Here is a 21,361-nt window from a genome sequence, read left to right on the forward strand (position 1 = left end):
TATTATATTATATTATATTATACTGGTACTCTGTTGCTGTATCGCTGCTGTTCCAATGTTTTGACAGAATCAGAATCAACGTACTTAGCGTTGCGTTATAGAACAGTGCTTTCAAAAATTGTTCTATAGCGCCATCTAGTGGCGAGTTACAGAAAAATTGATAGCCTAAAAACTTCATGAAAAATTACTTATACATGTCAAGTTTCATCACGATCGGTTGAGCGATGTAGAAGTTTATCACTTACCAACCAACCAACCAACAAACATCCATTTTAATATATTATATTATATGTATTATACAGTGTGGGGTACCCCATACGACACGGTCCCAGAAATTATATGAAATATACTTTCATCGACGAATCGAGTTTTGTCTATGGATTCTCGACAAGTTTAGTGGGGACGAACATTTCTTGGATTCCATTTCATTTTCTGATAAATCTACTTTGCATAAGAACAGACACAGAATGATAGGTACACAAGTTATATGATGTGAACTTAAATGGTCAAAAATGTTTACGAGATCTGCCTGAGTTTCTGGATAATGTGTTGCTAAATATCGTACAACGGATGTGGTTACAATTGGATGGAGCTCCGCGGTAGAATTCAAATTTAGTGTCAGATAGTTTTTGATTATTTGCTATACGATTAAATGAATTGGTTTGGGAGAATCACAAAATTGGCCAGCGAGGCCACCACATTCGACTTGCCTCGATATTTGGGATATTTGGAGAATGAGGTTTACGATACTCCTCCAACCACACTAGAAAATATGAAGGAGAGAATAAGGCTGCTTTTTGATAGGCGACGCCTCAAATGTTATCAAATGTTGAGCAGTCTTCCTTAGAGAGAGTGAATCTTTGTATTCTACCGGATGGTCGTCATTTCGAGCATCTACTTTGAATTGAATAAATTTGTGTTTCATATTTTGTTACGAGGGTTACCACCCATATTATGGTGTATGCGGACGCTACTTCACTGTGAGTATTCGATAATTGCGACATTTCCTTGGAGGAGGAGTGTGACCAAACACTAAATGATTCAGTCTCATGATGTATTTCTTATTATCTGTATTTCAATTCTGGAAAATCCTTTTGATTTCGAATAAAATAAATGCCAACATGACATTGGGCTCACAGTAGACCACTTTCTGAACAGGACTTTGTTGCCAACTCACCTCAAAATGATCCTCTATCACATATTTGATGATAAATCTCAAAATGATTCTAACCAGTGAACAAATATTGAATTTGTTTTAAGGTGGTTGACAATGTTTCGTGGTGCATTTCATTAGGTCGGATTTCCATTGTCTAATATGATATAAATTGATTTGAAATCACTGAAAGAATCTATACAAAATTAAAAAGATTAGCTGAGAAATAACAATTATATCAAGCAAAGAAAACGAAATTACAATGAATTCAAATACAAGCAACAGTAAAAAAAAAGAACTATTAATACGAGATGAAAATTAAAAATTATTAACAAGAAACTTCGACTTTGTAGGTACGTGTCGCAGATACCCGACGGAAAAACAACAACTAACCTAGCTGATGTGCACCCAGTGAGATTTTCGAATCAATTATTCATGAAAACATTTCAAATCACGTTTCTCCTTGTGTAAGTGAAAAACAACATGGGTTCTTACCTAGAAGGTCCACGATAACTAACCTTACATGTTTTATACAAGGGGCAAATCAAGTTGTCGAAAATGATAGTCAAGTAGATATTATTTTTACAGATTTTAGTAAAGCCTTCGATAAGGTTGATCATGAGGTTATGCTGAAAAAACTATACAATTTTGGACTTACAGATCGACTCTTGAGGCTGTCAGCTTTGTATCTTATAGACAGGAAACAGTATGTAGTTTATAAGGAATGAGAATAAGATGATTTCTTCACAAGATCTGGTGTACCCCAAGGGTCCAATCTAGGACCCTTAGGGTACTACCTCTGGCAGATCAACTAATCTGCTAGAGGTAGTTCAGGAATCTCAATGAGCACTATTCGCAACATGTGAGCAACATTATAAACAGAGCGTATAGAATGCTTGGCTTCATTATTAGGAACTCATTCAAATTCACAAATTCCATAATGCATTTAATGGAATATACTGGAATATGGTGCAATAATATGATCTCCTTATTATTCTGTCCATTAAAATGAAATTGAAAAGGTACAGAGAAAATCCTAAGATTTCTACATTAAAAAAAACATGCTGAATATATTTTCAATCCTAGTTATCATACTTCCTTGAATGAATTTGAATTCACAACCTTAGAATTGAGAAGAAAAATGGCTTCTCTATTATACAAACATACATGTACATACTATAGAAGGAAATATTTTTTTTTCCACCTAAACCTCGAACCAACCTAGGTTCAAATTCCCCACTATACAATATGTGTTCGCTTGCGGATTGTTTGAGGAATATAGATTTCTTTGTCAAATGTAATATAAAAACATTTTAAAAAAATATTGGAATTGACATGTCATCCTAAGAAATTGATACTAATTGTAACTTAGAGTCAATTTAAATGAAAAAGTTTAATTTGTCATTTTCAACTAAATGTGATTTTGATTATGGCGATTTGAAGTAATTTTAGTTGTAGTCATTGTATTATATTGAGAATTGTTATTTAATTAGTTTTTGATGTTGTAATCGATCATTGGAGCTGCTTGTTCTGTAGATTACATACTAAATAAAATGATGCCGCCTAGAAAGCTGAAGTAAAACCATCAGACACCTGTCCAACGTCTTCCGTTTGGAAGATTAGTCGCAAGTTACTTCCTATGTATGAATAGATCATATGGATATATCTGTCTCCAATTATTTATTTTATTGTTGAATAAAAGCAACCAATTTCTATAGGCTAACTTTGATACGGTGCGTGTTATCAGTAATACAATCCAGCAGGTTGTGTGATAATTCGAAGTAACTGGTTTCTGATATTTCGATATTTCAGATCAGTACGGCACTCCACTGTAGCTGGTTAAATCAAATGATATATATTTATTCGTTTGAACAATTCCCAACACGAACATTTTTCAGGTATAAAGATGACCATTTTTTATTCCAGCCATTACATGAGGCAAATTCTCGAGGCGTTGAGATATTGCCACGAAAACGACATCGTCCACAGGGACATCAAGCCAGAATGTATTTTGTTAGCAACGAGAGAAAATTCAGCACCTGTCAAATTAGGTGGATTTGGAGTAGCAGTTCAGCTGCCGGACAGACACCCTATCAACATAGGAGGTAAGTGAATTTCTCATTTGAGTTTGGAAGTAGTTATTTTTCTAAACCTTGATGTAGGTTTGACTATGTGTGTTTTTTATTTTGATGTGATCGTTGACGCTTCTCTTGAAATATGTTAATGAAGAGTAAGGATCTAACATTTGGAAATAATCTAATGTAAAAGGCACATAATACCACCTCGTACACGTGAAAACTTCCACCCCCACATTTCATACTGAAATATGGTAATTTTCTTAATGGATTATAATCATATAATAATTGAATAAATAAAACTTATCGATACAATGAACAGATACAAGACACCAAAATGAACGAATTGTCACACTCCATTGATTCACAAAGTCTCACGATAATAAGACAATAATTCTTCAATTCATCTTCGAACCGGATATAATAATGTCAAGACAGACAATTCTGCTTTCTGCTTCGATAAGTTTGTTGGGGGTTAAAATGGACACCAATATGTCTTGGCACAATCATGTCGCTGGAATTACAAAGACTGCTTGTCAAAATCTTGGAACACTGTTCCGAACCAGAGAACTGTAAACACCCCAGCAACTTTTGATGCTTCATAAAGCTCAGATCAGACCTTCTTTGGAGTATTGTTCTCATGTATGGAGTTCAGCCCCCAAAGTTGCTGGATTCCATCCAGAAAAGAGTCATCCGCCTGATTGGAGACGCGAACATCACGTGCAACCTTGATAGCCTGGAACATCAAAGAAAGGTTGGAAATTTGTCTCTCTTCTATAGATACTTTCACGGGAAGTGTTCAAGTGACTTCGTACATTTGATTCCACCAATAGCGGTACATATCAGAAATACACGACGGACTGTGGCTGCTCATCGCTTTAAGGTTCAACTCAGTACATCTTGAACTTCACTGTTTAAGAACTCTTTCATCTGAAGAACTGCGTTTATGTGGAATAAACTTCCTAAGAAAGTTTTTCGAAATAGATATAATCTCAAGCGATGCAAATCCAATGTAAATCGCTACTTACGCACAGGCACCGCTCTGAGAGCTCCTTAAGGATTTTCCTGTAGGGCTTGTGACTTAAAAAAAATCCAAACTCCACCTGAAATACCAACAATTCAGACACGATATTCAGTGAAGTAAATATCTCAATTCGGAACTTTTTCGTAAAATGAGACATTTTCAATTCGAATGAAAACGTAATATTAAATTCGAATGAAATCTAGAAGAATATGCGACAGGGCTGCGGATTGAAGTTTATTCAAAAGTATTGCAAAAAATAATGAGTTTTTAAATCAAATGCTATTTAAATTCCTTTAATATTTTACCAATCAACCAGTCATGATTTCGTAAAGAACACAGCTATACAACTGCTCTCTTGAAAATAACTGATGATATTTTCGAAGCTGCTGACAAAGGTGACACGACTGCTTTAATACTTATAGACTTCTCCAAGGCTTTTGATACCATCAGTTATCCAATTTCATTTGCAATTTTGAACTTCATCGGATTCTCTGAACTTGCTATAAATGTAATTAAAAGCTATTTTAAAGATCGTTCAGAGTTTTTACAAACTTCGAAGGAAAAATCAATCAGTGAATTTATTAAATTTGGGGTGCCTCAAGGATCTATACTTTTACCCTTATTATTTTGCGTATACACTTGTGATCTAATTTCTGTTTTAAAACATTGTAATTCACATACGTATGCGGAAGACACACAACTATCTATCATTCAACTCTAATGACGTTGCTACTGCTGATCGAAAATTGAATGAAGATCTACCTCGTCTTATTTCGGCATCTGAAGCTCATAACCTCAAAATCAATCCAAATAAAACTAATCTGCTTGTTTTTGGTACTAATCTTAGCTTGGTGGAAAGATATATTAATATTTTTATTGGTGATACAGTAATATGCCCCACGAACGTGGCTAAAAATTTAGGTATCGAAATGGACGTGAATTTGAGGTTTACAAAACATGTCACAAAATGTGTTCAAAGGAGTTAAATGAGTTTGAAAATACTTTATCCTCATCGTCATTTATTATCAATAATTTTGAAAATAATATTGACAAATGCGATTGTGTTGAGTCATTTTGCATATTGTGATGTTGTGTATGGTTCATGCCTGGATAAAAAAAAATTTAAAAATTGAAAGAGTTCAAAAATCATGTCTTAGGTATATATATGGTATTAGAAAATATGACAGAATTTCATATAAACTCAAGGAAACCAATTGGTTAACTAAGGAAAATAGACGTGTTTTACACTCGGCTACCCTCTTCCATAAAATATTGATTAACAAATGTCATATTTGTATAACAAAAGAAGATTTCGTAGTGATGTACATACTTTAAATTTGAGGTTTAAAGGGTTACTTTCTCCTCCGCCCCATCGTACCTTTCTATATCGACGATTCTTCAGTTATAATATATATACTTTGTATAATAATATTCCACAAAAATATAAAGTTAGTAAAGTTTCTTTATTTAAGTTCTGTTACAAAAAATATCTCATCGCTGCTCAATCAGAAAGTCATTGATTTCATAGATTTAATGCATCTGAAAAATTTTCAGTAATAACATTTAATATGTTTTTTCTTCCTCTTTTCTCTCTCCCCTTCCTTTTTTTTCTCTTCTTTTTTCTTTGTTTTTTCTCTAGTTTAGTTTTCTTTTGTCTAAGGCTAGACCTAAGATCAACAGTACCCTTCTGGTATATGTTGTTTCTAGCCTCATTTGTAGTTTTTTTTTATTATTTTTATAGATTGAAAATTTATTGTATTCATATGTAGTAAGGAACTACAAATAAATATCATTATTATTAAAAACATATTTCTAATCAAAATTGGCGTCAAGTAATTTGGGTCAGATTTCATTACGAAAATCACAAAAATGTACATGATATAACTACACTTCACTTGTGGGAGACACAGAACTCGAAGATTCTCACGGACAAAGAATGATGAGTAGTTTTTCCGGGTTTCGCTTAGTGTTTTGTGTCTCCCACATGTGAAGTGTAGTTATTTCATGTACATTTTGTGATTTTTATAATGAAAGCCAGTTCAAATCATTTGTCGTCAATTTTGATTAGAAATAAATATGTTTTCATCGGCGAAAAAGATTTCAATTGTTCCTAGTTGGTAACTTAACCGACCGTACATGAACAGTTTCATAATATACTGCTATTATTTCATCGAAGTAATATCACAAGACCTCAAAATTGTATCGATAAAACTCCTTTTATTAACGAAAACAGTAATGATACCATGAGTGCAACCACCATGATGAAACCACCACGCTGGCTGCATGAATATAATCGCTCAAAAATAAGTTTCAGTTTTGAAACTATGGCAAGGTTAGGCAATTTATGAATGCAGGAGACAACACAAATGCACGAAGTCATCAACAAAAGCCAGCCACACTTTGTGGTTTCGGTCAGATCGCCTCTGGTGTGTGTATAACAATACGAGATGGTTTCGTGAACGATTACAATTCAAATTGAAAGGAAGAAATTTAGTGGAATGAGTACTCATGAAGTAAAAACCGCTTACTCGTGGTTTTATGAATATATGATAAAGAAAGTGTTGCAGGCGGCTTGATAGAACTTTAGCAGAAATTGTTTTACAATCACCACCCCTAGGCTTCTTCCCCCCATGCCCCCTCCCGGGTTGAGTGCCCTGAAGTAGAAGCTTCCCCCCCCCAGCTATTTAGCGAGGAGAACCTACTACCCCACTCCATCCACCCCCGCTCTCCGAGCGGTCCTCAACTTGCTGATGGGTACTTCAGCAAGATTGACATCTGACCTCTTTTGGTCGAGAGTCAGCCTTTAGGTGCTTTTACTTTCTTATCGAATCGTTGTTTTATCTGACTATTCCTAACTGAACTTAAGCATGGGGGCCCCCAAAAACTAACCGGCGGCTTTGTGTTATACATCGAACGTTTCTCAGTGCATCCAAGAAAAATTTTTGAGTCGCGATCGCGGTCGAAGTGTTCTTCGCTGAACCTACCTGGAAGAGAGTGTATCTGGTTAGTTTTATACTTACCTGAGTCGCCTGACGGCGACTAACGGGGGCGGTCTGTTATTCTGTTTAGTCGGCCTGGGATGTTTGTCCCTTTCTCGGAATCTGGAGTCATCCATATTTAACGCATCGTGTAGATCACGGAACGCTGGATTTGAGTGCGATCTGATTCTATCGAACGTGCTTTCTGCCTGTTCTCTCATATACACGTCCACATATTGCGTGTCCAGGTCTAAGTCTCTGTATATAAATCTGTTGGGTATATAATAAGGTGCGTTTACAGCGGCCCTTACGCTCGCATTCATAAACGATTGGATCTTATTTCTGTATGTCTGCGCACACTGGCCCCAGGCAGTGCATGCATACAGTATTATTGGCATTAGAATCGTTCTGATCATTAGTAACTTGACTTTCAGTGCCATGTTACTGCTTCTTCCTATGATCGGCGCCAGGCGTCGTCTGGCCTGTCTGGCCATTCCTATTCTCTGCTGTACGTGGACCTGGAATGTTAGTTTCTTGTCTAGGATGACCCCCAGGTATGTCGCTTTGTTTGTCCACGGAATCTCTTGTCCGTTGAAGGTGACGTTGCCTTCCGGTTGTACGAACCTGCGAGTGAACAGTATCGCCTGACTCTTGTCAGGGTTGATACTGATCTTCCACAGGTTAGCCCACTCCTCCAATCTGTCTATCTGTTGTTGAAGGTATCTCGTAACGTGTGCTTGACTCGTAGATCTCGCCAGCAGAGCCGTGTCGTCCGCATAGAGCGCCAACTTGTTAAAGTTGTTCTCTGGCTTGCGCACGTCTGCCGTGTATACGGAGTAGAGGTGTGGCGAAAGGACTGCACCTTGCGGGACTCCTGCCTCCAGTAGTCGAACTGTTGATAATTCGTCTCCTACTCTGCAGCGGCATCGCCTGTCAGCTAGAAAATACTGAATTAATCTTACCATTGGTTTTGAGTATCCAAAATCGCTCATTTTGGCCAGTAGCCCGTCATGTCAAACTCTGTCAAACGCCTTGGAGACGTCTAAGAAGATAGCTTCAGTATTGTATCCTTTGCCAAGGTTGAAGCCTTCTGTCGCAAAGTCCACTACCCTCAGGACTTGTAGCTCTGTTGAGTGTTCTGATCTAAAACCGAATTGTTCGTCGGGGAGGATCCCTAACTCTCTAGTTTGTTCTTCCAGTCTCTTCAGGATGACACGCTCCGCCACTTTGCTTACGAATGGCAGTAAGCTAATTGGCCGGTGGTTCGCTGGAAACAGGTGGTTCTTCTTGGGCTTCGGTATGTGGATTACCGTTGCCTCTTTGAACGGGTACGGGAAGTGTTGCAATCTGAGTATAGCATTTATGATGTTGGTTATGGCTGCTATACCCTTTCGCGGCAGCACTTTCAGTGCTCGATTTGTTATATTGTCTGGGCTTGATGCTTTCCGAGTGGCAAGACGTCTCAGAATGTCCTTCACTTCCTCAGGCGATGTTGGGGCCAGGGGTTGCGCGTCATCTGTCCTTTGTCTAAGCCTCCGTACCGTTCTTTTAACCTCGTCTGTGAACGGGACGTCATTCTCTCTGCACTGCCTTTCGAAGTTGTCCGCGAATGCTTCCGCCTTCTCTTGGTCAGTGTAGACAATTCCTTGTTCGCCGTGTATCGGTGGGCAGGGTCGTCGAGGTCCATTTCTGAGTTTTTTCTGCATTTGCCATGCAGATCGATATTCTATGCTCAGTTCTTAAAGACGGGTAGTCCATTGTCTTTCTCGGATCGCTTTCAGCTCTTCTTTCAGTATCCTATTTGATCTATGCATGAACCTTTTGTCCATAGGTGCACGTGTCCTTTGGTACTGTCTTTTCAGGCGTCTTCTTATTCTGATTAGTTTCATCGTTTCTGGTGGAAGATGCTCTTGGAAGTTATAGCGCGTGGCTGGAACTTCCCGCGCGCTTTTTTCCGTTGTTTGTATGATCGCCTGCTGAAGCTGGTTCGTGGCGTTCTCCAGATCTGTTTTTGTCTCGATGCGTGGTATCTCACCCAGCGCATCGTGTATGGCTCGCTGGAATCTTGTCCAGTCTATGACTCGCCTTGTTGGGTTCTTTGTTTCCACTTTACCCCTTCCTATTGTGAATAGGATGGGGTTGTGGTCTGACGATCCTTCGTCTAGTACTTCCATCTCCATAGTATCGATGTTCTGTACTAACGCGATGTCGAGAATGCTTGGGACTGCGTCTGCTTGCGGGTAGTATGTTGGGTTGTTAGGTGCTACTACCTCGATGTCCTCAAATTCTTCTAGTAATCTTACTATATCTCTGCCTCTTGTGTTTGGCAATTCTACAGTTCCAGTCTGACGACTTTGCGCCGATGGCCACTGTAGGATGGTGATCTGGGAATAGTTCTGCCATGTCGGTTCTTTCTAGTTTTCTACCTCGAGGAGGTAGGTATACCGACGATATTCTCAGCTGTTCGTAGCGTCTCACGTTGAATCTGACCGCTACTACTTCTCCGATTTGGACATCTGGTTTTCTTTCTTCGTTTTGCTCTAGATCTATTTTTACTAGTAGCGCAACGCCCCCCGCGGCGTTGCGCCCCCCTGGCCTGTCTGTCCTATATATATTATACCCTGGTATTCGGTAGCTCTTTCCGCTTCTTATCCGTGTCTCGTGGAGTGCCATGACGTCCATTTCTAGACGCGACAGTAGCTCCAGTACCTCGTTTCTTCTGTCTGTGAAACCGTTTATGTTCCACGATCCTATGACTAGTCTGCCAGGCACTCGTACTGGCATTACTGTTTGGCGGGTGCTTGTATTAGTGCGGCTAAGACCGCTTGCGCGATCTTTTGTTGCTCGGCTGTCAAACGGCTAAGTATTTTCACTAGATCATTTTCGTTGTTGTTTGTTGGTGGTTGTCTTGTTGGGGCTTTTTTTAGCCGATTGCTGTTGTGGCTTCGGCGTCGGTCTTTCCGCCTTTCTGGGTTTGTTCCAAGCTGATGTTCTCTGCTTCGGCAACATCTTGCAGCCTCTGTAACTTGCCGGATGCGCCTCCATACAGTTCGCGCATTTGGCCGGCGTGTCCATTGTTTTTTTACACTCCCTGGTGTCGTGGTTCTCTTCAAACTTGACGCAGCGTGCCGTCGAGTGGCAACATCTCTGCGAGTGGCCGAAGAACTGGCATCGATGACATTGGGATACCAGTCCCTTATTAATTCTTTGGGGTATACGCATGTTCTTAGCGCAAAAATCTTTTCTTCGTTTTTTGGTACTTTCACCAAAAACAGTGGCAATACCTTTCTATATCTTCTTGAGGTCCTTCTGTGACTCTCTATTACAGTAAACCCTTGTTTTGTCAGATCGTTGGCGACGTCTGCGGATTCTACATTTTCTGGTATGCCGCGGATAACCGCGTGCAATGGGATTTCCTTCTTTACTGAATATGTGTGGAAGTCCAGTTTTTCGCCTTCCAGGTATTTGGTGGCTTTACGCCACTCGTTTTCGACTTTGGTGAATAGGTATATCCTATCCCTCGTGAGTTTGGCTTTATTGTAACCTATCTTTCTTTGCTCTAGGTCTTTGGATATCGTACTCCACTTTTTGGCATCGTGGATTTCTATTGGTGGAGGCTTTCCTGCTTCCATCGGTGGTCCACTTGTCATATTTGGGGATGATTCCCCTTTTTCTGAATTTTGTCGCTCTGTGTTGTTTATCTGAGGTGTGTTTTCCGTTTCCATGTTTTCGGTGGCCTGTTTTTCTGCCTTTTGTTTGTCAATTTTTGCGGCTTTGTCTTGGGCCTGTCGTTTTCTGGTTTTCTTGTTGGGTCTAGCCTTTTCAACAAGTACGAACCCGTCTTCCTCTGAATCTGAGTTCGACGCGCTGTCCGGGCTGCGTGGCCTCTTGGTTTGGCGCGTTTCCTCTTTATTTTCGGCGTCTGTTTCCCTTCCTTTGGGTTGCTCTTGTTGTTTTGTGTCGGTCTCTCCGGACTTTTTTTCTCCTTTTTCTTTTTCTTTTTGCGCTCTGGACGGTCCCGTGTCCGTCCTCTTTCTTTGGGCGAGTATTCCCTCTACTTGATTAGGCCTTTCATTTAGCTGCTTAATCATATTTGTCAGCTCTTTCCTTTGCTGTCTGAGCCTGTAGTTTTCCTTTTCTAAGCACTCTAGTTTTTCTTCCATCTCTATATTGAGGGCATAAAAACCTAAAATGAATACCTAAAAGAGAACACGAATTCTTCGTTATGTGTGCTTTCGCAAACTCAGTTCTGAAAAGAACTAATTGTCTTAGTGCTTTGTTAAACTCGGCACTATTCTAACACTTTGGAATATCTCTCTGAATAAAATTCTTATCTCTGCACTTCAGGTAACACTAAGCTTTCACTTTGATGTTTACACTTCGGCGTCTGGAACTCGAGATGAATGCCTAGGCTTCTTCGAGCGTGTCCTTATTATCTATTTTCTACATATTCAGTGCTTAAAATAATACCTCATTTTACATTTTGAAGTACCTTCATTTCAAGTACCTAATTTTAACCTGAGTTTGTAATGAATTAAATCACTCGAGCTTATGTCCCAGTTCCCACATTTGAAAAAATATTTAGTAATGGGGAGTTATTCTAATTGATCATTCAGTAAATTACCCAAATTACTGAATCTATTGATTTCTAAACATTCTAGAAGATGGAGTTTCAAACTCTACTCTTCTAAATGTAACACGTCGTATTCGTGATTGAACTCATGTCCTACTAAAAGGTGGTTTGCAAATGTGGAATTGGTGTTTCCATTTACAAAACTACTTCTATGATTTTTAGTTCTTTGGGAAAAATATTCTCCCTGTTTGGCCAATATACAGTTTTGGGCAAGAGCCATAAGTCACGTTATATAATCCTGATCTGGATCGTGGAAACTGAGAAATAATTCATTACAAACTTAGGTGAAAATCAGGTACTTGAAATGTACGTACCAACTTCAAATTGTGAAATTAGGTATATGTACACGCCCGAAGAAGCCATTGTAGGGCGAAACACGTGTTACGTTTTTGTAAAATTGTTTAGTGAAAATCTCACAATAAAGTGTTTTTTGAATACTTTAATTATGGATTTTCATCAAGTATCGGCCAATTCCATTGATTTAATCAGATATCTGCTATTCATTTCGAAATTTGGCGAATGCCAAATACATTTCTCATGTTTTTATTTTGTTTTAACCTAAATAATAATCAGCAAGCAGTGCATTACATAGTTGACTGCACTGCAAATAGACTTGATTCACCCTAGATCGCCCGCGAGTTATTCTTATTGCCTACCCAGAACACGAAGTTGGCAGTCAATGTCGATATTACCTGTTATGTTTTGTTTTGTATCGGACTGATTAAATAATAACGCCAAGGTTTGAACACTTGTTGACTTTAATGTAATAATAAATACTTTTGGAACAATCAGTATATACATCCAATGAAGGCCATTCATTACTGGCTGGCACGCAATATTAATTGACCGGTTTAGGGACGACCACCGAAGTGCGACTTTGTCAACTCAATTGTGAATACCAAATGTAAAATATGTAACATTACTAAAAAAAAGAACTAGCAAATTCTGAAAATTGTTTTCCAGCTGATCCTTTCATAACACAAGTTTTCACCGCCGCAGTTACGATTAGAGAAAGTAAGGTTGTAATATCATTAATCGTTCCCCAACCCGAAACAGATTCAATCCAGTTAACCCAATGTAACTCGCATCCGCCATTGAATTAAAATAATATCAGACATGTAGTTTTCAATGTCAAAATTCAATCGAAACACCAAGATTACAATTATAGATCAAGGTTCTGATGATTTGAAATCAACATTTGAACTCTCATGAAATACGAGTATTTTGAAAGGTTATGAAAACTGTTTTTCCACAAATTTGAAATCTATTCAATAAACATTTTGGATAGTAATGTTGTGGTCGGATTTTGCTCAAATTGAAATATGAGCTTTTGTTCACTGAAATAAATATTGATTTTAGTAATTCTGTTGAAAGATTTTCAGCAGCTGATCTTCATTTTATAAGATTATAAGCTTTCACGGCCGTAGTTACGATTACAATAAACTAAACCCGAAATGGTGGGCCGTGGTCGAATCCAACTTGTAGTACAAATCGTTTCGACGGTCAGTTGTTGCTGAGACTTCGAGATTCATGATCTGATCAATTTGCCAAGAATATACTCTGGTACCAGGACCCTTACTTGCCAGACTTGTTCAATTTTCTGAATCTAGCGAGGAGCTGATCAGTGGTCAGTGTGCGACTACCTTCATTAGGCAGGTGATAAACACAAATGTGTAGGTTGGGAAATACGTCTCTAGACATTTCAGGCAAACACTCTTCCAATAGCTGCAGGATACTAACTACATCGACCAGTCAGAAGACATCCAGGCCGGAATGTGCAGCTTTGGAATCATACTTGTGTACTATCTTCCGGAATAATCTATAACCTAACTATAATTTGGCATAGTAAAGAGATTCCAGTTGATTGAGTGATATAGAGGTTGCTCAATCAAGAGTTTTGATGGAGATCATGATGTTGAATCATATGTATTCATTCAATTCCATCCATTAGCATTTTTGCAGAGGGAATTTCAATTCTCATGAAGAATTTTTCCATGAATGACCAATGAAGATTGTACACATCCCAATTTCAGTATTCTCCCTCCATGATAATATAATAATGAAAATAAATACATATGGTACCACCACTTTTGACTGTCCTTCATTCAGTGTTCATTATTTAACAAAAAATCAAAAATTAAGCGTCACCGATCACATACAAATTCTATCGTAAAATCGATTATCTTGCAGCATCTGTGATGAACATCATTTACTAATAAGAAACTACAAAGTTCATTATAGAGAACACCTCACTCCTGAAGTAGAGAAATTATTGATGATTGTTCATCATTGGTTGCCGATACATTCTTTTTTGCTTACGGTTTTAATTTTATGTGGTGGCCTGCAGAATGCCTCGCATCTGAATATCGGAGCGACCTGAACACGTTGGGTCGGCTGTATTTGAAAACCGATAGAGCTGGTAAGCTAACACTTTGCCAGCGCTTGTTGCACTCATATTACCATCCTTCATGTCTTGATCATCAGACAGATTTAGTTCATATAGTGAAAACCAAGGTATTTGCTGTATACGACTTTACTGTTCAATTTCGGGCAGTTTTGAACTCTTAAGGTTTATTAGCACACTTCGAGCGTATCCAATGTTTCAATCTTTCAGCATAAGAATGTGGGTATACACGCGGACGACAATGCTATAACGTACATTCTTTCGAAAGTTGTTGCTATAGGTTGTTTCAAAAATGTTCTCCGTTTCATAAGTCTACTTCAAACTTTAATATCATAGTGAATACTAATTCAATTCAATCGAAATGAGCGCCATTTAAACCAGTGCACTTTTGCCAGCGTAACACATTATTTTCGTAGAGTGATTTGTAAAACGTGCGGACGGGAGTTGTCGTGGAGCAGGATCGGATCTTTTCTGTGGACCAGTGCCGGCTGCTGCTGACGCAGTTTTTGGTACATTTTATCGATTCACCCACAATAGAACTCCGCTGTGATGATTTGGCCCAGCTGCAGAAAGTTATAGAGAATCACACCAGCTGCTGGCCACCATACAGTAACCATGTTTTTTTGGGGTTTATGCGTTTGAAAAGTGCCTGGGTGGCTCCTTGGTTTCCAGTCACTGTCCTGAACATCTGTTGTCGTAGAGAACCCACATTTCATCACACGTGATGATCCGATCCAAAAACTGATAGTTTTGGTTGCAATTTCTGTCGATTGCGATTGGTCAAATCGTGGGGCACCCACATTTCAAGTTTTTTTTACCTTCCCAATACGTTTCAATTCATCAAAACCGCATGGGAGCTGACGGCCAGTTCTTTCGCCATTCCACGTTGGTGATGGGTCAGTCTCCACTAGGATCCTCAAATCCTCGTCCTGGAATACTGTCGGTCGACTACTTCAGGCTCACTTTCGATGTTGGAATCTCTGAAACGGAATGTCGCTAAACCAACTTAGAATAGTGCGTTCATTAACGCTATCAATGCCAAACGCCCGGTTAATTTTTCGGGCTGTTTCGGCAGCGCTTCGGTTCAATTTGAATTCGTGTAGGAAAATAGGCCGAAAATTGCTCAACGACTTCAGTTACTGATGATTTGTTTGAAGGTGATTGACAATGTTTCATGATGAATTTCATTATTTCGGACTTCCATTGCCTGATATTATGTGATAACCTATGCTTGCGCTTCCCTACATCAGATGATTATCATAAAGGATAAGAAGAATTGGGTCCAAGTACAGCATTAGAACCTGCTTAAGATCAGGAAACACTATCCGTTGCAGCCTCACGAAAACCAGACCACCAAACGCGGACTGCGATTCTAAGAATTGCATTTACCGGATACTCTGTGAATGCGGAAAATTCTATATCGGTGAAACTAGGAGGCCTTTGAATGTTTGCATTGCCGAGCACAAGAAACACACACAGCGAGGGGAAACCAGCAAATCAGGAATAGCAGACCAATGTTTGGACCCATCAACGTAACATCGAGTGGTCCCAAGCTGAAATCATACAAAGGGAGAAACATTGGTTTAGGAGGAAATTTAAAGAAACCGCATACATGTTATCCAACAAAGTATCTCCTTCTACACCGGTGAAGCGGAAAATGGTAAGCGGAGATAAGTAAAAGTTCTCGAATGACCCATAAATAGTCATCTCTCGGAGGAATTAGTCCAGTCATCACCTGAAGACGATTGTAGATACTAACAATCGAAACGTCGTGAAGTAACTTGGCTTGGAATCTCTTAGTTTTTATTTTGAATCTTTGTTCAATTGTTCTATTTTTATTTGTATTTTATTTCAATGTTATTCCATTTCATATTTTTTTTGCTCAATATAATTGTTATTTTCAGCTATTTTTTTAAATTCTTCTTTTTAGTTCTTTCAGGGATTTCAAATCATTTTATATATTATCAGACAAACATGCGCCAAACAACTTACTGTTATAAGGAAACAAGTATAGCTGAGGCACCAGTCAATCTAATAACAACAAGGATGATCTTCAAACAAGACTCAACCTCTGACAGAAGCAAGAAACTTTCGAAGGTTAGAAATAGATGAACATTTCAATCTAGCAGACCACTAGTATAATCTTCATGCAGTCATTATTTACTGTGGTTCTGGCGTTGAATTTGGTCATTATTACGCCTTGGTCAAAGTTTAAGTTTGACGATAGTCGTGTCACGAAGCGTTTTGGCGATCTATTGAATCTATTGGAGCCTCTGGAGATACCCTACATTTTGTTTGATGAGAGAGAGGACATTGGCAGATCAAGAACTTCAGATAATGTGGTGCTGCAGGTTTTTTCGCGATTTTATGTAGCTGAGAAAGCAAATGCGCCACTGGAATCAATGAAGTCGCCTCGGAGCGCCAATTAATTTTTATTGTTGTTTTTATTTTTATCAGACAATGGAAGTCCGAACTAATGAAATTCTTATACTAATGGGCTGAAAAGGGGCAAAAAATCTAAATTTGGAAAAAAATGAGCAACATCAATGTATAGAATACGAAATTATCTATCAATCAGTATGTACTACGACACAGTACAAAAATATTTATTATGATATGGAGATACAAAAACATATGCCATCAAAACGGAAAAAACTTTTCAAAAACCATAGTAATGAGTATATTCAAACCCTTATCGGCTGGTCGAGTTCAGTCAGCTAAGATATAGCTTATAAACATTCCCAAGAAATTCACTAACGTAAAGATCTTTCGAGTTTCTGCAATCCAAATATAATTCATGTATACAGAATGAAAAAGAAATCAGGATAAGGTGCTCCATATCGGCACTAATAGCGCTACATGAAAGAATTCGACTGGTCGAAGTGAAGTCCATTATTCAAAGAACATCGAATGACCTACTATATTGAAGTTGCTTTGAGTGCGTAAAAAGTGCTTTGAGTACCTAATCATTAGAACTCTGTGTGTATTAGCTTTTGAGAAATGTTGGACTTGGAATTTTTCACTTCACATTCCCTGCAATATGAATAAGGAGTCCATGTAAACCTATATCACAATATATTTGAAAAATGTAATTCAATTCTGCAAATGATTACACATTGCTCACATCAGTTCCATTTTCTTGTTGAAATTTTATCTGATAGCTTCTGGTTAGAGCTCTATTTTTGCTGGCCTAAGTTTCTAAGTATGTCTTATACATTCACTTGGTTTTTACTGTATGCTTGACGAAACTCTACCATCAATTTCATGGTATAGTATTATCACGTATGTCTGAATAATGCTGACTATTGTATTGTACTGCCAAAATTTCCTTTACTTGCTCGAGAATATTATTACTAGTTCATTCAGAATTGAAAAAAAAACACATGTTATCTTAAATTATTTTTTTCTCATTTTGAAATTCAAAATATAAAATATAGTCGCAAAATTGTGTTACTTACATTATTCATAACTCCAGAACGGTTGGATAGATTATCATGACTTTTGATTTGTTGGATTTGTTCTCCCACAGAATAGCAGAATAACTATTGGAACATTAAAAAATGAAAGAAAAAAAATTCTAATACATAAAACAAAGTCGCAAAATCATGTTAGCCATTTTAACTCAGTAAGGGCTGCATTAATTTTTATGATTTCTGAAATGTCTCCACCTGATTTGGAAAATTAAGTAGAGAAATTGAAGATTTAACGAATTAACGACGTTGGTTTTGTTAGGTTGTGCCAGTTTTCAAGATGCATTGTGGACTTCAAAGTCCGTCCTTCAATGATTTACATATCTTTATGATAAATTCATTATGAAGTTAATGACTTCTTTCCTTTCGAAGTTTCTAACATTTTTTGAATGATGATAGAGAAGTAAAAACTTTTTGGTAAGAGAGTATCTGTTAAAGTGTTATTAGGAGCAAACTGCTCTCCGAAAAATTACTTCATAATAAACCACCGTCCACAAATGTGTAGGCGGAATTCATGAATACGACAAGTTACTATTAAAGTCATCGCACACTGCGACCTGCGACAGGACGGCAGAGGACGAGATGTGGCTTACGTTCTGGCATGTGCTCAGAAGGTCATCCTCGTTTCATTCAGGCTTGGAGTCCAGCTCCCCTACCCTTTTGGCTGATTATTGGTCTCAAGAGGGACCAATGGGACTGATGGTATGACGGCATGAAGTCCTTAGACATCAGTGCCGCCCTTCACGAGATACCGTTACCTGGCATGTGCTCAGAAGGTCATACTCGTTTCGTTCAGGTTTGGAGTCCATCTCCCCTACCCGTTCGGCTGATATTGTTCTCAAGAAGGACCAATGGGTTCATGACTGATGGTATGACGGCATGAAGTCCTTAGACATCAGTGCCGCCCTTCACGGGATACCCCTACCTGGCTGGGGTGGGATGGATGAGAAAGTTGTTTATCCGTTAACGGGGAACATGAGGGCCTCATTCGACAGAGTGTCGGGGCCTTCTATATCGGGAGGGGTCGTCTACAGCGTAATCTGTGGCTTCCCTAACTAACGGGTTTTCATGAGTTTCCGTATTTTCAAAAACTCTCTGATTCCTCGACTGGATGGACTGCCGAATGGAAGGCAACTGCAAATCTCTGCGGATCCCTTCATTCCGCACGAACCAAGGAGCATTCACAATCATCCTAATTAACTTATTTTGCAACCTTTCCAAAATGGAAATGTTGGACGGAGCCGCTTGTCCCTAGACGCCTGAAGCATACATGATGACAGGCTTGAACATCGTGTTATAGATGGTGATTTTATTCTTCGTGCTCATTTTAGATTTTCTATTGATCAGAGGGTACAGACTAGCTATCCGACCCTCGATCTTTTACTTAACGCACATGATGTGCGGGTTCCAAATGAGCCTACGGTCTATTAGAAGGCCGAGGTACTTTACCCGCGCTTGCCATTCAATCTCCCTTCCAGAGATTCTCACTTTTCTGGCCGGAGAAGATAGTAATCTTTCCATGGTTATCGCCTGAGTCTTTTCCGGGTTTACTCGGATCTTCCAATCGAGGTACCAGCGCTCGAGGTCGTCCAATGCACGTTGCATTGTAGACGACGCCGAGCTCTCGACCCATGGAAGATGAGAGAAGAGCCGTGTCATCGGCGTACAGGGATATCTTCACTCGCTCGGACCTAGGCAGGTCGCTGGTGTAGAGTGAATACAGCGCCGGAGAGAGCACGGCCCCCTGTAGCACTCCAGCGGGGATCTCTCTGTTATTAGACAGAGAGCCCTCTACTCTGACCTGAAAAGTTCTGTCTTTCAGGAAAGACCCGATCCACCGGATCAGGCCCCGAGGTAGGTCGAACGCATTTAGCTTGTGCAGAAGGCCTTCGTGCCATACTCGGTCGAAGGCCTTAAAGATGTTTAGCAACACTATGTGCACTTTCTTGTTTGTGTTAAGCTCGCTGATGGTGTTTTCGACCAACCTTAGAGCCTGTAGTTCAGTGGAGTGATCTCTCCTGAAGCCGAAACCTGGCAAGTGCCTGTCCGTTACCTGCTTTAGCACGCGCCCTTCCATAAGAAACTATAGAAAGAGAAAATTAACGTCACGTCATGTTTCCTTCCTGGTATGTACCTGTCCTGTGCCGTCCTGTCGCACTGTGCGTAGACTTTTAATTAGACTTTTCATTGGTTTATATTACGCAATAACTTTTCGGAGTTTACTTTTCATTTTGCCCTTTATTACATTTCAGCAGTTTCTCTATTGATTTAGCTTCGTTTATTTTTCAGATAAGGGTATTGTTAATTCCACGTTCCCTGACTCGAAATAATTTTGCATTGAAGTTTAACATAGATTTGGAAACGACGTTCTAATGAATCAAATAGACTTATTCGACATACCATTAATTTTCAAAAAAAAGGAATTGAAGATAATAGTCCAAAATGACCAAATATGTCTCTAGTGAAAGTGTCATAAAACAGTTTTCCCCAAGAGATTTGGTTAATAAGATATGAAATTGGTTTCGGAAGGTATTCAAAAAACACATGAGATTTGCACTAAACAGTTGTACAAAAATGCTATACAATAGCTTTTTCAGGCGTGTCTATACTAACTAACCTCAGTTAGTTGAGACACAGTGAAAATCTCACAATAAAGTTTTTCTTGAATACGTTATGGATTTTCATCGAGTATCGGTCGATTCAATCACATTTGTTTTAGTTGTCTTAAACATATAATATGCTCAGCTATTTTTTGAAAAACATTTTTGTGAAGAATTCAATATTTCCTGCTGGTTAATTGTTTATTTAAATTTTCACAATCTGAAAAATAAACGAAGCTGAATCAATGTAATATTTGCTGAAGAGAAATGAAGGGAAAAACTGAAAAATCCACTCTGAAAAATGAGTGCTTGATATGGATCATCAAACAGTACACTTAGTCAGCAAGTAATCGTATTTGCAAATTTCACCTACAAATTGAATTTCCTGAGGCAAAAATTATGAAGCTGAAACAAGACATCTAGATGAAACAAAGTCGCTTCCCGCTGTCTGTCCCTATGTATGCTTAGATCTTTAAATCTACACAACATATTTTGATGGGGGTTTTTTAATATGCACAATAGCATGCATAATATAGTAGGTCAGGTTAGGTTATATTAGGTCCAAAGTGAGTGGGTCAATTCGACCCTCCACCGCAACCCGCAAGGGTTTATTGCGGCTCACACTTATTCTCACTCAGCCAAACAAACCCAGCTTCTTAACGAAGCTGATTAGTTTATATGGTGAGTGATTATTATAGAAGAGAAACACAGATAACACAGGTCTGCAAAAAAAACTTGAAAAAAAAATTGTTTTGATTTCGTTAACTGATTTTTATGTTGTTTTTCGCGCTGATTTCAAAAATGACGTAAGATTTGCCTACAAAATAAGGATGAAATAATTGAAAAAGTATAAAAAACGTGTAATTATGGATTTATTTTAATCATTTTAACATGAAATGAAAGAAAAAAAAACAATGCTACATAGCTAAACTAAGCATAATAGTGATACACAAGTGTTTGCAAAGTGATTATAAGTCTTTGTAAAAACGTTTTCTTTTTCAGTCAAAGCTTTTTTTGGTACTTT

The 21,361-nt window shown here is 38.6% G+C and overlaps 1 protein-coding gene across 5 annotated transcripts in view; it reads left to right on the forward strand.

The window, feature by feature from the left end:
- The window catches only part of CASK (peripheral plasma membrane protein CASK), a 624,590-nt gene that overhangs the window by 85,834 nt on the left and 517,395 nt on the right, over positions 1-21,361 (forward strand). For 3 of the 5 annotated variants that reach the window (XM_074185376.1, XM_074185387.1, XM_074185379.1), the window contains exons 5-6: positions 3,080-3,258; positions 14,211-14,282. In XM_074185376.1, the coding sequence (XP_074041477.1) occupies positions 3,080-3,258; positions 14,211-14,282 (251 nt within the window). The remainder of the gene's footprint in view (positions 1-3,079; positions 3,259-14,210; positions 14,283-21,361) is intronic. The other 2 variants (XM_074185391.1, XM_074185398.1) reach the window with 1 other exon arrangement.

The sequence above is a fragment of the Leptinotarsa decemlineata genome, unplaced genomic scaffold (assembly GCF_025532065.1).
Source record: "Leptinotarsa decemlineata unplaced genomic scaffold, Ldec_3_MD MMD2_P_RNA_scaffold_2, whole genome shotgun sequence".
Classification (NCBI taxonomy): Eukaryota; Metazoa; Arthropoda; class Insecta; order Coleoptera; family Chrysomelidae; genus Leptinotarsa; species Leptinotarsa decemlineata.